The following is a 14,166-nucleotide window of genomic DNA, read 5'->3' as shown; positions in this document are numbered from 1 at the left end:
CAACCGCTTCCTGTTTTCGTCTCCGGCTCTGCTCGCGCAGCCGCGTCGCCGGTCATGGGAGCCGCCGCACGCATCAAATTAGCACCACAGGCACATGACAGGAGATGAGGAAGAAGCCGGGGAGAAGGCATTCGTTCTTGTTGATGTTGTCTCCAATAATGGGACAAAAATGTTGCCCGGGGCAGACGGACAGAAGCCCATTCAACAGAGCGGAAGTGAACCACAGAGCTTTATTGTTTCGGAGCTCTCAACATCTGCATGCAGATGTTTGGTTACGCCTCAGTAAAGATATTTTAACACGCCGCGCATCTGCCGCATCAGTGGGATTTGCTCCGCCACATTCCGAATGAGTCCTGGTTCTGTGGCCTCGCTGGTTCGGGCCTCATCATCTGCAGCAGTTGGGTTTCTTCTTGGACAGCCGCTCGGCGCCCTCGCTGGCGTCTGTGAGTTCTGTGGACACAGAGTTTAAAACACACCTTCAGTTTAATGACCATAAACACTTGGTTTATTATATCCTGAAACGTTGGGAATCCGACTCACTGACGATGTCGCTGACGTGCTTCGAGCCGCTGTTCTCGAGTTCGGACAGCACGACGGCCTCAAAGGTCAGAGACGCCACGCGGAAGAAGAAATCCCTGACGCCGTCACCTGGAACATCAGGGGGAGAGGAGGAGGTGAAGGTTCTGGGAGCAGGTTCTGGGGCGTGACATCCCCCCGGCTGACCTCCCACCTGACTTGGCGGACACAGCCCAGTACTCCGCTTTGATCTCCTCCGACAGCCTGATGGCCTCCTGCTCGGTCTGGTACAGCTGATCTGCAGTCTGAGCAGAGGACACGGTCACACCTCAACCTTTCACTTGCTTTATTAGCATTGATCAGTCTCCTGCATTGAGAAACACTGTGAAACCAGAGAAGTTTCACCCACAGTGAGGTCCCTCTTGGTCCCCACAAGAAAGAGTAGAACACTAGAAGGGTCGTTTTCCTTCATGGCGTCCTCCAGCCACTGCCTAAACGAACACACACACACACACACACAGTTATGCATTTGTAACCATGACGATTGTAACTGAATGCAGGGGGTGTGAGTACCTGGCGTGTGTCAGCGAGGTCACGCTGCTCAGGTCAAACACCACGATGATGGCTGCAAACACGCAGAGACCACAATGAGACCAGGCTGCACGCCAACGTTTAAGCACACACAGATTCTGAATCACCCTGCGCTCCTCTGTAGTACGTGGAAGCGATGCACTTAAAGCGCTCCTGACCTGCCGTGTCCCACCTGAAAGAGGGCAGATCTGAGCTTTAGCTGGTCAGGACACACACACACACACACACACACACACACACACCAAGGGAAAATATACTTGCATCTTAAACAATGCTTGTTTGTGCTCCACAGAAGTAATTACATGATTTCACTCATTTTTAGTCATCGTGTTTATGCCGCAGTACTCACAGCTGTACGCTGAAGGGAACGCCAAGCACCTCGAAGCGTTCCATCTCGAAATCCACCCCGATGGTTGCTTTGTAGTTCTTATCAAAAAAGCCTTTACAAAACCTCCCAAACACAAAACAATGGCTTATAAGAGAAATTAATCATTTCAGCTGCTGAAAAGCTTCTCTAAGGGTCAGAGACCTCCTGGATACAGCACGACTGCACCATGTTGTCTATGCTGGGTTTGTTCATCATCATGATGGAAACAAATTACATCTTGACTCCTGTTTTTACCAGATGAAGATCTGAATCCAGCCGAGACCTGTCTTTATTTTATACTCGATACGCATCCAGTCATGCCAGCAGTGTTAGTTCTGAGGGGGGGTCACTCATTAACGTGCAATGTCACAAAATATGCAGCAGGGGGCGCTAACAGCGCGTCTCACCTGCTGATCAGACAGGTTTTCCCAACAGCAACATCTCCAACCACTATGACTTTGGCGATGTTGCAGCTGGTAAAAGAGACAATAGAAACTTAGGGGAGTTCATAATGTCAGACTTTTTAAATCAAGACTTCTTTTAGAGCTTCGTCTGTGTGTAAGGTCTTACTTCACTGTTGCTGACTTCTGCGTCTGACACAAAGCCTTCACCTGCGGGTGGAAGCTGTCTTTGGTCTGCAGTGCTGCATTTGGACTAAAACACTGGGAGGGGAAAATCAAACACTAGAATAAATACATGTGACAGCAATTAAACTAAGTTTAAGTCAGGAGAAGACTGTGGATGTTTAAAAGCATTTGGGTCTGTTTGAAAGGTGTGTGTGTGTGTGTGTGTGTGTGTGTGTGTGTGTGTGTGTGTGAGAGAGAGAGAGAGAGAGAGAGAGAGAGAGGAGAGAGAGAGAGAGAGAGAGAGAGAGAGAGAGAGAGAGAGAGAGAGAGAGCGATACTAACCTTTGGGAAGCGTGTAATTATCCGATCGTTCTTCACAGGAGGCAACATGTTGGTTCACCGATTGGTCACTGACGCACGAACACGCGCATAAAACACAATAATGTGCACGCGCACACGCTCAAAGCAAGCGCACAGTTAATATTAATATTTTCAGCTTTCCCTGAAAGACACAAATTAAAACAGCTCTCAGAGGATCGCTGTTCGATTGAACTTGCAGGGGTATCAGAAGCTGCATTCTGACGGTTAAAACATCTTTTTGTTCTCAAATACTTTCTGAAGGATGCAGGAACCACAAAAAGGTACAGAACACAATGAATCTGTCCACAATAAAACAGTAAAGTTTTCCAAAGTTACCTGAAAGTGCAGGAAATATGTTGGAATGTGTTCCGACCCCGGAGATGGGATGTCCAAAGTCTGCCAAGAAAACAGCTTCAGATGAACGGACGGAACCACCCTGAGACCAACATTCCGCTAATAAAAGTTCATCCAATTAGAAAACCAGCGTCTCGCCTGTCAGTTAGCGTCACCTGGTGGTAGCAGAAATTCTGACATCCATAAATTCGACGACTGGAGCGATGTGAAGAGTAATAATTGGTTAAACGTTAGGTTTGTAGTTAAATGATTGAGCAGCGTTACCGTTATTTATAGCAGTTGCATCGTATGGTTTACTGTAAGCAAAATGTGGATAATGTTTACAACATTTTGAAACGGAAAAAAAGAAATAGCGATTTACATTCTCCTACAGCAGGGGGCGAAAAAGGCCGTATTCAGATATGCGAGACAAAGTGACGTCGTATTCCTGCGACATCAACGTATAAAAAGCTGGCTAACTTGAGCGCGGTCTCTCTTGGTTCCTTGAAATGGAGGTGGGATGTTGTCGGTGGCGTTCACGAGTGTTATATTTGATGAATTGGATATTTAATCAAAGTATGGCACGCACCCCTACAGCAAGCCGTTACTGAAACGTGAAATTGTTGAGCGTTAACTGAAACATGGTAACATAGACGAGACTTTTGCAGCCACGTGGTATTGGAAGAACATTACGGAGCATAGGTAAGATTTTCTACTCCCGACAAATGTGTATATAATGGATGCTGGCTTTGAATCTGATTTCTTTTGCAAAATCTTTTGTGTGGCTTCACGCTCTCTTATTGCAGTCAAACTTAAAAAACGTATATTTTATATGGTCTGTATTATAATCGTCATTCGTATTATACCTATGGTTTCTGTGCATATTGCACAAGTTGTTCGCATGACACTCATTGGGCTTTTTTTCCGCAGATGGATTTAAACTGGTTGTGTCCATGTGCTCCTGGCCGGCAGAGTGGTTTTCCGCCTACGTCACGTTTTGGGCAGTAACCCGGATGTTCGGCTATATTGGACGTACTCTAACACTTGACTATAGTTTATGCACCTTGGTGGATTTAGAAAAGCTCTTGAAGATGGATTCTATAATCAACAGCTTTGTTTAAAATCCTGAAGTTTTGGATGGCATTTAGTGAATATTAAATAACCACTTTTGGCAGTCTTTAAAACTTAAATGTTAGTCTAAATAATTTTGGGCCAAAACATGGCAACAGTAATTGCCAAGTTCTGTTAGTGGTACAGAGTGTTTCCAATATGCCGACCTCCTGGTGACGTGCCACGAAAACCATCTGGGAATCTTGCCATTTTATCCAAAGGTGGGTGGTTGAACAACACATGATTTTAATTACTATTGCCAATGATGAAAACTGAATGGGAAGTGCCGTCTGATGCGATAACTGACGATGTTTAATACTTAACTTATCTGAGGCTTGGATTTTTATTGTTCACTGCAGGTTATGTATTTCACCATTTTAAGTTGTTCCTTTCTTTTTAGGAGTGGCTATCTGGAATGACTGGCTTCTTGGTATCAGGTTGGTTTAATAAATACAAATTTACAACATGTGGCCTTAAATGTACTGATGAAATATAAACTGAAATAGCTGGAATTACCGGCAGATTGTTTAGTGGTGATTCTCGGTTTTCTGAACATAAAATGCTATTTGCTGCAATTTTCCTGTCGTAATGTGATAATCTACAGTGTTTTTGCTTTTCCTCTAAAGGCAGAGTATTGACTCTTCTGATGACTCTTCTGGGTGTGTGGTCAGAAATGGAAACGTACAGAGCCTGAAATGGTAAGTTAGCTAAGCACCAGCAGTTTGGATCTGATCATCTTTAAGATTTTAATCTTTTTCCCTGAATCTTTCTGCAGCGTAACATGTTCATGGGTGAGCCGACAGTCAGATTATCCTCGTGCAGGTAGGTCCAGCTTGTCCTTGATTTTGGTAACTTTTGTGTGCTCTGTTGCGTGAACATAAAATACCAACTTAATTTAAAATAATTTAAGCCTTGTCAATGATGAAATCCTGGAATAGGAAGTGCCGTCAGATGCGACAACTGACGATTTCTCATCCACTTTTCTGAGGCTTTCAAACAACATTGGATAGTTCCTTGGTACATCTTCCTCCTCTGATCCTTTTTTTCTTTCCAGGTGTTTAAATGTTGCTCCAGTACCCTGAAGACCGTCTGACTGAAGGTAGTTAACATGTCCTTTTACATGTTTTGTGGTCCAATGTCGTGATGAAATCTAAACTGAAAATGCTGGAATTACCGTCAGATTGTTCAGTGGTGATATTTGGTTTTCTGAACATTGTGAGACCACGTTTCCATACAGTAGGAAGCAGACGGCAGACTAACTTCCTTCCTTTTCACATTCAGATTTGAGACGCCGTCCAGAAGACTTTGGTCGTCCCTGCCTTGCTGCAGTTGGAGGGAGCAGATTAGATCGACTGGAGAAGTCCTGCAGTCGAACTGGAAGCATTAATAAAGACATCTTGAAATCAAAAAGCAGCAAGTTGTTGTATTTAAACAGATGAGCTCATAGGAACTGGAAACACCCATTAGGGGTCGATAAAAGCGACGCATATGGATGAGGAAGACAATTAGAATATCATAGAAAAGTTTATTTCCATAATTCCATTAAAAGTTAAACTTGACTAGAGTATGGATTCAGGGCCCACAATTCAAATGATTTCATATGTTTTATTTTTTACATAATTGGTCTTCCAGGTCATAAAACCCACAAAATAGGAAGTCAAAAAAATTTTCAGGCCAGGTTTTGCAGGGCATGGCTGTTTTAAAACTGGGTGTCGCACTAATCATCTGGGCTTCAGTGGATGATCAAAAGTTTCAAGAACCTGGTAGAGATCCAGAAAATAGGGGAAAACCACCAGATTCAGACACATCCGGGAGGTGGGCTACACCTGTCGGGTTCCTCGGGACAAGCCCCTTGTGGGCCAATGGGGGAAGCGTCGGAACTGGGCCAAGGAGAAGGAATGGGCTGTTGGCCACTGGTCCAGGGTCCTTCTGAATAAAAAGTGCCTTACATTTGGGAATGAAGGTCAAAGGGGGTGAGGAACAGAACCCAAGCAGCATGAGGTCAAGTCATGATTTGGGGTGCAGGCGTTGGTAACCTCTGCTTCCTGCTAAAGCAGAAGTAAATGGGGATTTCTTGACGGTATTCAAATTTTTGGGAATTCCTGTTTTCATTGTTTCTTTTGAGCCGAAAGCCCAAAATATGTCAACATAAATACTTACAATCCCTGAATCTATAATCTATGAAAATGTATCTTTTATAATGGAATTATGGAAATGAATCAACTTTTTCATGATAGTCTAATTTTGTGGAAAGGGCCTGTAATACTCTGAATAGTTCACCTTTGGTTCCTTTAAACTTATCAATAATACTCAGATCTGAACAGTTATACCAAACTGGCCGTGAGCTTGATAATTCACCTACAATTTACTCAGCGTTTGTATGGTATCAGATTTCTCCTCAAGTTTCTACACTTTGAGACCAACAGGTGCTGGACGACGGCCTGTTTTCTCAAATCTTCAGAATTTAAATCTGGAGAAACTTCAAAGTTTTATGTTTGAGGTTAAACTTAAGAGTTCTTGAGTTGAGGAATATTCAAAGTGCACAACTGCTTGTCTTTGTGTTTTGGCAGCAGAGGAATCTTGTGTGGAGCTGTAAACTAAAGCTATTTTAACACCATGCCTATTTACAACCTGGAAGTTATTCATGTCCTGATGCAGTGGATATAAACATTAACAATTTACAGAAACACTATACAGTATCTGATAAGATTTTACATCTAGTTCTGTGTTGCGAAATCTGTAAAACAAAGATGCAGGGTTGCGCACGGTTGTCTGCTAGATAACTGCTTAGAACTGTGACAAGGTCAACAATGGAGGAGCAATCCGGAATCACTGGTCTTCTTTCAGCGTACGGAGGCTTGGCCATGTGAGGAAAAGATGCATTATAATGCAATCAAACCGGATGTTTCAGCAGTGTCACACACCTCTGACAGGGTTTAAAGCCGCGTGTCGTCATGGTAACATGAATGTGTTTGGACTTGATTTATGGAAGAATTATTTATATTTGATTTAACAAGTTGTTTTCTTTTCTTAGGGGCGAATTCTTGCAGTGCACTTGAGCAGAAAAACACAACTGTCTGGTGCAGAACCCTGAAGATGGAGAGAAAATGGAGCACGACTGCTTCAGTTCCGCTCTCTGTTGCAGAGATCTTGACTTTTTCTCCTTTCAGGGGACGTTGCTGTGATTGTCACCGGGCAAATTTAGGCTCTCATTAACATGGTTTGCAGTCAGGCGGCCCTCTGCAACAGAACAAAGGCCATGTTTGTGTGAGCTTTACACACAGAAAAATTGTGCAACTATTTACAGAGCAGTACACAAAGCTTTGTGCCTTTAGAACAGGGTGAAACACATCAGCGTTAAGGGGAAAGGAAGGAACTACATGCTCTGGCAGGTATTTAAAATGTAGAGAATGTAGCTAACCATCAGTTAAATGAATGAAAACAGGTAATTTACAAATTCTCTAGCTGGGTCCGTAGTTATAGTCCATCGTGAATTTTCAGATAATGAGAACTGCAGGCAGAAGTCACAGGTTAGCCTTTGATTTAGCGACAAGCTCTTACACAAAGGAGGTTTTTGAAGTTCTGCCCCAAAAGTGTCACCTCGTGGTTGTAAACACAGCTGTGAGTGATGCAGGCTGCATTTAACGCGCCATAAACTGGAATTTCTTGCGCAATTGCCCTTAACACAGCTGTAGGTACACAAGTCCACTGTTACTAACCCTTCACTCTGTTCATCACAACTTTTTATGTGTCAATACACCACAATGGTGTGACTATATAATCTTTTGTAATTGCATTTTTGGTATTTGTGTAGGTAACAAACTGAGGAGGTCGCAGAGCGGAACCCTGGGGAACGCCCCATGAAGGGCTATCAGCTCAGGTGTGTTGTTGCTGTGCACCTCAGATGCAACAGTTTAGTTTACTTTAAAGTCTTTATAGCATTTCCTGTTGTGGACGTATATATGTTAATGGTATACTTGTAACCTTTCCCCTGCTGCGTCTCTCTATGCAAATATTTGGTATGCTGTTAGACCCTTCCCGTCTGAGCACATCTTTCCCCCTGGGCCATTTCAAGCATTATAATTTGTCTGAAAGGTGCACAGAGGCTTCAGAATCCTCGTGATAATAACTTTGCATGGAGATGTTTGTTGTTTGCGTTCTGGGCCGTTGATCCTGTTGTTCTTGTATTCCTGCTTTAGTCTCAATGGTGTAGCTCAGTTACACGAGGCAAAATAAATACGCTCTCAAGTACAAAATGTAACTAACTTGCCCTGGAGACGTGATGAAATTAGACGCTTTATAGGGAAATAATACGTGTAATATGTGTCACCTTTTGTCGTGTATTGTTTTGTTCCCTTTAAAAAGCAACACTCTTGAGTGTAGAAAGTGTTAATAAAAGTAAACTACTTTTTTTTCCTATTGATCAGAATTCAAGATGCATCCAAATAGAGCATTGGGTTTTAGTGTAACAACTTCAGTGTAATTTAACACTCAAAAACTCCCATAAATGGAACTTAAAATATTACAGACAGCAAAAATCGTATAAAATAATGTTTCATTTAGAAGACCGGATCGTCTTTCGCTTTAATTTCTCTAGAAAGCTGACCACAAATGTTTAATACTGAGGAAAAATTAGCCCGGATTAGAAAACTTTACAGTATTTGAACACAGGTGAGTAATATCTATTGTATTAATAGTCAAACTATTGAGTTAAAACCATTCCATCATTTATCAAAGTGCAATAAATCAAGACAGCTGATTGTGATTTGATGCCCTCATGACGTCTGCAGGGTCAGAAGGTTTCATTCCCAGTTCATTCCCAGTTTTCAGTGGATTTCCCCAGCAGCGACGGACTCGCAGCCCAGGGCAAAGACAATCCAAATCCTTGGAACTCAAGGGATTCTTTTTAAAGCCACATGTCGGCTATATCCATCAGTCGGCGCTGACCTCAGGGGTTGAGAGCAAAGTCCATCAGAATCAGCGGTGAAGAGGTAGAATTATAATCCTGGACCAGGGTACCATTTGTCTCTGCCACAATGGTGGGCTCTGGTACTGGGAACGCAAAGTGGAAAGCAACACCAGTGGACAAAATAAGAACTAAAATCAACAAAGTGAGTCCCCGACGTAGGACCAGCTGACTGAGCGAGAGCAGTTCTGGAGCTTTGCTGCTTTTGCCTTTGCTGCTCTCGGCATCTGGAGCAGTTCTGCCCGAGGCGGCGCAGTTGCCCTCTTCCTCCTCGTGGTCCGGTTTCAGGTCCTGTCTGTTGACCAAGCTGTACGCACCAGCTGTTGGAGCTTCCAGACCATCACTGTTGGCCTGCAGGGTGTAGAGATACTACGGTTACTGACAAGTGACAGACAGCCTGATACTGTGTGAAGGCACTTACAGTATTTGGGTGGGTGCTGTTGTCGGGCACCAATGCTTCATTCACACTAAAGGGACACTTCAGAGCCGCAGCACCTCTCTGCCCAGTTCTTTTTTGAGCCTAGAAACAGTGACATCAACAAATGTCTCTTTGTCAGACCTGCACTCTTCTTTCCAAGAAATTGAAATGTGTCTTTTTCTCTTGATTTTCTTATCAAAAACCAATATTACTTCATACGTGACTTTCTTCCAGTTGAGTTTGTAGAGCAGACACAGGAATAAGCCCACCTGAAGGAAAGTGGAAATCAAGAGACCCAGCCACAGCCCTTCCAGGAGAAAGGAGAGAACAGTTGATTTCACTTGCTGGGAACAACATTTTAACCGGACATATGTTTGAAACAAACACTTGGGAAACAGCTCAGTATGTACCTAACAGCTAATCCACTGATTTTATTATGATTCTTTTCTCATATTTAAATACATGCATGGTGCTCTACTAGCAATGTGAAAATTGGGTCAGTCAGAAATTCCCCCTAAACAATCACAGAGCGGTGATGCAAAAAAACCAATTCAGATTTAGTTGGCTTCTCTATTTCTTTTGCACAAGCAGAAACCTTGAGTTGTAACTGTCTTTTAAAAAAGGGACTTCACCAAAAATTGAGGTGGACACAAATACATAAGCAAAAATAAAGTGTAAAAATAGAGGTGCCGGTCATGTGATTCAGCTCCATTCAGAGAAGGTGTACCTGTGGCACCGATACTGGACAAACAAGCAGAGATCATTACCTACTGTTCTCATCTTAGCAGCAAACATCAGAGCTATTCCCACCGGGAGACCAATAATATAGTAGGTAACCAGGTTGGATAGGGCGACAACAGCCTGCATCCCAGAGCCAATGAAAATCCCAGTGGATGTGCACTGGAAATGCACAGACACAGGGTCAGGCTCAGAGACGATGGGCTCAATGAATCATTGAGCATTCTCTAACATACCAGCAACGCGTCAAAGAACTGCACAAATGAGTAGACTGTGAGGTTTTCTGAGACGATCTCCACAATGTTTCTGCAGACAGTGAAGGAATATCGTCATTCCGAGGTTTCCTGAAGGATCCAGGGATCAGTGAGTGTTGTTCTGAGACTCACTCATCAGAGGTAAATATGTAGCCCAAGACGGACTTGCTGCTGAAGATGGCGATGCCCTGAGCCACAGCGAGGGTTCCTGCCGTTAAGGCGCAAAAAACAGGTTAACTTTTCCTGACAGATGTGACAATGTATATTTCCTTTACAGGCGCTCCTCCGGTACCTGCCAGACCCAGGACCACTTTACAAATGAGCTTAGCCTTGGCAGTGTTCCCGGCCCCCAGCTCATTCCCAATGCACACGGAGGCAGCCGCGTTGATACCCAGAGGGATCTGCAAGGTAGGTAAGGTAGGTAGGTTAAAGGTAAAAGTTAAATCCCTATATGAAAACAAATGGTCTGATCACAATAATACACATACCATGTACATTATCGCTCCTATTTCTATGATCACATGCTGAGCAGCGAGGTCCACCTCTCCCAGTACACCTGGAGTTGTTTTTATAACCCCAAACAGTAAACACACAGTATTTCATTCAGTGAAGCCTGATAGCTTAGACGGTTAGAGCGAAAATAGAATTTTGGGCTCAGGAAACAGCACTAACCAGAAAGGAAACCTCCAACCTCCCAGAACCACCACTCAAAGCAGACCATTAGCATACTGGGAATGGCCAACTTCATGTGGGACCCCCACTCCTGCAGGCACGCAGTGCTCCAGCCTGACGGGTTTCACACAACAAGGGTTAGATTCGGCTCTGCAGCCTCCTGGAGTCGAGAATTCTGACACATGTGCTTGAGTCACCTCCCCATGTTTTGTGATATAGGTTCTTCCATCTGATGTAGCCGAATAAAAGCAGACAGATGACAATCTCAGAGAGGCTGTTGGCAATCGCCGACCCTCTGCAGAGACACAGGCCCCTCCACATCAGCTTTCGAGAGAGATCAGCCGACTTTATCTGCGTTAAATCTGCTATATTTGTCCAGCTGCATGCCAAATTGTCCCCCCACTTTTTCCCCCCTGGTTCTCCAACCCAACCAGAAGAAATAACAAACATCGCAGCTAAGCCTGCATTCACACAAACATCTTGATCCCCTCAGATCTCCCCCAGGGACATGTGATTTGAGTAAACTGATGGAGCTAATAGCAGAAAGACGAGACACGACACACTTACGTGACACCTAACTGAAGGCTGAAGATTAAAACATAGTTCGCTACCAAGTTGAAAATGTTTGCCACTGCGGCTGTGTACATCTGAGGGAGGGTGATTCCCTGGAAGACAACAAAGCTGCTCCGTTATGAATGTTTTGGACCATTTAAACTGTTGATTTGGATTTAATTTGATCAGAAAGAACCAATGTAGATGCATAAAAGATGAGACTGTCAGCTTTGACTATACAAAATGATAATGAGCCAGAGGAAGCCTCCTCTGTCCTCTCACTTGGTTTTGCAGGTATGCAACTAGCAGATGGTGTAAGAACATGGCCTGAAGAGAGAAAGAAGAACCTCAATGTGCAGATTCTGCTTCTCAAACAAGTGCAATATGTCCCATTTATTGAGGAGATTTCAGTGAACTCACCGGAACAGCAGGAAGGAAAATCATCACATAAAGGTGGGCGATTCTGCGGAGGACGAGTTCAAAATGAGAAAACGACGGTTAAATCTGCTCTGTTGGTGGATTCATTGCATCACGATCCAGGATTAGGATTGAATTTTATTAAAGTCAATCGGTAATGGTGCCATTAAAGGGCAGAAGTGAGGAATTTACCTCGCCACCTGCTCCTTTTGGTGCAACAGGATCAATATGTTGTAGGAGTTAATGAGAAGAGCCCAACAGGGCAGACAAAAGAGCAGCACAATCAGCAAACTCCTCTGGAGGATAACGCCGACCTGCTTCATGTTCTTACTGCCAAATGTCTGGTGACATGAACATACAAGACCTCAATAGACTAGATTATTTTTAAAAAGTCAATCATATTATTCAGTGTCTTCATTTACCTGGGAAATGAGGGTGTCACAGGCCACAACCAGTCCTAGGCCCGTCGCAACCGTGGTGAGATTTAATGTCTGGGAGGAAATCAATCAGTCAAATTAGGGACCAAATTTGTAATATTTGTTTAAATTCTTTCATAATAAATATATATATAGAATTCTATCAACTTTAGCTATTCTATATATCATATCTGTCAATCTTCGAACAGTCTTTTTAAGTTGCAGTTCCACCTAAACTAAAGTTTGCTAAGATCTTTAGCATCTATAGAAACAGGGCAGGGAATAAATATTAGATGTAATTGTAGACTAAACACAATTTAAAGATTGCATAGAATCCATCTGTTAAAGCTGTCCACATATTGGCATTTATTAGTACAATTTTGCAAGTGCAGCAGAGCCAACGCAGCGGGTTTGAAGATGAGAATGGCACACAGGTACAAGCAGAGCAGCAAATATCTCTGTACCGCTGAGGCCAGCGCGTATCCAGCCAGCTCCGAGTTCCCGATGTGGCCACAGAATACGGTGGTCGTAAACTTGAGGAGAAAGTTCAGGATCCGAGACAACAGCTGCGAAAACAGGAAAAATTGGCTGGTTTCCAGACGGTCATCAATAACTGCACATCGGAGAGTTCCTCCTTAGAAGATTGTGGAGCTCTACCTCCAGACTGATTAGCGCTCGGTTCGGTAAAGCTCCTTGGCTTTGGTTGTGCAACTTTTTGCTGAAATGGTGAATTTCACCCAATCTCTACACCCAAAACACATCTCTTATACATGTGTGAGCACCTATTCAGGGCTGTGGGAAGTCTGCAAGTGGTATTGTGCAGAACATCTGAACGTTACCCTGAAGCTCTGACACTTTTACTCACCAACGGTCCCGTGAGCCGCACCACCCTGTGGAGCTCCTGCCTGTGCTCCACGGTCAGCCAGCGTCCGATGCATGCGTGTCCAAATCCTCTAGAACCAGCCGTCTCACCCTCGTCTGGCCTCCCTCGCCATCCTTGGCTGTGATCTTCCTGGCAGCGGGCCCGGTGCCCATTTCCGGGCGCGCGGGATCGTGGCAGCTCGATTTCTCCATTAAACCGCACAGAGGGAAAAGAGCAGTCGCGGCGAGACAGGAGAGAGGCTAAGGGACGGGTGGGGGGTGGGGGGCGGGGGAGGGAGTGGAGAAAAAGAGGGACAGCTAGGGGGACAGTGCAGGTTCGAAGCAATAGTCTCTGAAGTTATGGGCTTGATAGTGAGGTCGGAAGGAGAGCCAGGCTGCAAAAATAAGGAGGAAATAGAGGGGAGGGACAAAAAAAATCCTGCAATTGTCAAAGGTCAAAGGTTAAATGTTCGCCTGGAAGCATATGGGTAGTCCAAGTGTTTGTCCCCAGAGAGAATGTGAGCATTTTTCATATTTTACAGCGCCTGTGAGATGCAGGGTTTAGTTCTAATCTGCTGAGGAATGCCCGTTTACAGGCTGTACACAAAGACCTCCGAAGGTGCGAGCTGTGCTGGCTTCAGCCATCACTCCGTCAGGCTCTTTGTACTGTTGTGAGGACTTTGACCGCTCGGCTTTATCACAGGACGCTGCCTCGTGCACCAAACAGGCTGGACAGTCATCACACATGCAAACAAACAAGGATCTGACAGTATCTTCTAGGAATGCTTCTACCAGCATTCAGACTCAGAACCATGTTGATCTAATCAAAGGGTGGGGGGGCAGATTCAGACCTGGCAGCAACCGGGGCAGTCAGAGAGGTGAGGAGATGGACGAGGGAGACTATAAAACCAGCACCTAACCAAAGGAACAACAGAAAATAGATCAAAATCATCCGTCTGTAAAAGCAGATCCCAGGCTGTGCAGGGACCGAAGCTCCGTGTTGGATCGGCCAGAGACTAGAAGGAAGAA

The 14,166-nt window shown here is 44.3% G+C and overlaps 2 protein-coding genes, 1 long non-coding RNA gene and 4 other non-coding genes across 7 annotated transcripts; 5 read left to right on the top strand and 2 right to left on the bottom strand.

The window, feature by feature from the left end:
• Positions 1–211: 211 nt before the first annotated feature.
• Positions 212–2,888, bottom strand: rab34b (RAB34, member RAS oncogene family b). Its single transcript, XM_057054492.1, has 11 exons — positions 2,737–2,888; positions 2,383–2,542; positions 2,045–2,136; positions 1,882–1,947; positions 1,457–1,558; positions 1,215–1,279; positions 1,090–1,141; positions 926–1,007; positions 731–821; positions 541–648; positions 212–450 (listed from the first exon to the last, which is right to left on the bottom strand). Exons 2-11 carry the CDS (start codon positions 2,428–2,430, stop codon positions 386–388), a joined length of 771 nt encoding a protein of 256 aa, XP_056910472.1. The 5' UTR covers positions 2,431–2,542; positions 2,737–2,888; the 3' UTR covers positions 212–385.
• A 331-nt stretch (positions 2,889–3,219) lies between these two features.
• Positions 3,220–5,256, top strand: LOC130537594 (uncharacterized). The gene is made up of 7 exons (XR_008953651.1): positions 3,220–3,435; positions 3,664–4,064; positions 4,244–4,280; positions 4,470–4,541; positions 4,619–4,665; positions 4,898–4,942; positions 5,125–5,256. It is a non-coding gene; the product is annotated as an uncharacterized LOC130537594 (long non-coding RNA).
• Positions 4,102–4,177, top strand: LOC130538252 (small nucleolar RNA SNORD49). The gene has a single exon (XR_008953838.1). It is a non-coding gene; the product is annotated as a small nucleolar RNA SNORD49 (small nucleolar RNA).
• Positions 4,324–4,397, top strand: LOC130538249 (small nucleolar RNA SNORD65). The gene has a single exon (XR_008953835.1). It is a non-coding gene; the product is annotated as a small nucleolar RNA SNORD65 (small nucleolar RNA).
• LOC130538251 (small nucleolar RNA SNORD49) lies at positions 4,758–4,832 on the top strand. The gene has a single exon (XR_008953837.1). It is a non-coding gene; the product is annotated as a small nucleolar RNA SNORD49 (small nucleolar RNA).
• On the top strand, positions 4,982–5,055 carry LOC130538250 (small nucleolar RNA SNORD65). Its single transcript, XR_008953836.1, has one exon. It is a non-coding gene; the product is annotated as a small nucleolar RNA SNORD65 (small nucleolar RNA).
• A 3,033-nt stretch (positions 5,257–8,289) lies between the features above and the next one.
• Positions 8,290–13,782, bottom strand: LOC130537743 (multidrug and toxin extrusion protein 1-like). The gene is made up of 18 exons (XM_057054751.1): positions 13,732–13,782; positions 13,142–13,489; positions 12,741–12,842; positions 12,283–12,351; positions 12,053–12,201; positions 11,864–11,906; positions 11,726–11,770; positions 11,459–11,556; positions 11,089–11,186; positions 10,892–11,005; positions 10,708–10,775; positions 10,512–10,620; positions 10,352–10,427; positions 10,202–10,271; positions 9,995–10,127; positions 9,440–9,534; positions 9,231–9,329; positions 8,290–9,160 (listed from the first exon to the last, which is right to left on the bottom strand). Exons 1-18 carry the CDS (start codon positions 13,780–13,782, stop codon positions 8,792–8,794), a joined length of 2,136 nt encoding a protein of 711 aa, XP_056910731.1. The 3' UTR covers positions 8,290–8,791.
• Between the last annotated feature and the right edge of the window lie 384 nt (positions 13,783–14,166).

The sequence above is a fragment of the Takifugu flavidus genome, chromosome 14, assembly GCF_003711565.1.
Source record: "Takifugu flavidus isolate HTHZ2018 chromosome 14, ASM371156v2, whole genome shotgun sequence".
In the NCBI taxonomy this organism is placed as follows: Eukaryota; Metazoa; Chordata; class Actinopteri; order Tetraodontiformes; family Tetraodontidae; genus Takifugu; species Takifugu flavidus.
This window is presented reverse-complemented; position numbering and strand designations above follow the sequence as displayed.

Excerpts from the sequence above, each read along its gene's own strand:
- rab34b (XM_057054492.1), bottom strand. The coding sequence starts at position 2,430 with ATGTTGCCTCCTGTGAAGAACGATCGGATAATTACACGCTTCCCAAAG. Across the intron at positions 1,142-1,214 it reads GTACTACAGAGGAGCGCAGG|CCATCATCGTGGTGTTTGAC; the intron begins GTGATTCAGAAT and ends GCGTGTTTGCAG. Across the intron at positions 822-925 it reads GGACCAAGAGGGACCTCACT|ACTGCAGATCAGCTGTACCA; the intron begins GTGGGTGAAACT and ends TCCTCTGCTCAG.
- LOC130537743 (XM_057054751.1), bottom strand. The coding sequence starts at position 13,782 with ATGGCTGAAGCCAGCACAGCTCGCACCTTCGGAGGTCTTTGTGTACAG. Across the intron at positions 12,352-12,740 it reads GATACGCGCTGGCCTCAGCG|ACATTAAATCTCACCACGGT; the intron begins GTACAGAGATAT and ends ATTTCCTCCCAG. Across the intron at positions 11,557-11,725 it reads TTGCATACCTGCAAAACCAA|GGAATCACCCTCCCTCAGAT; the intron begins GTGAGAGGACAG and ends GTTGTCTTCCAG.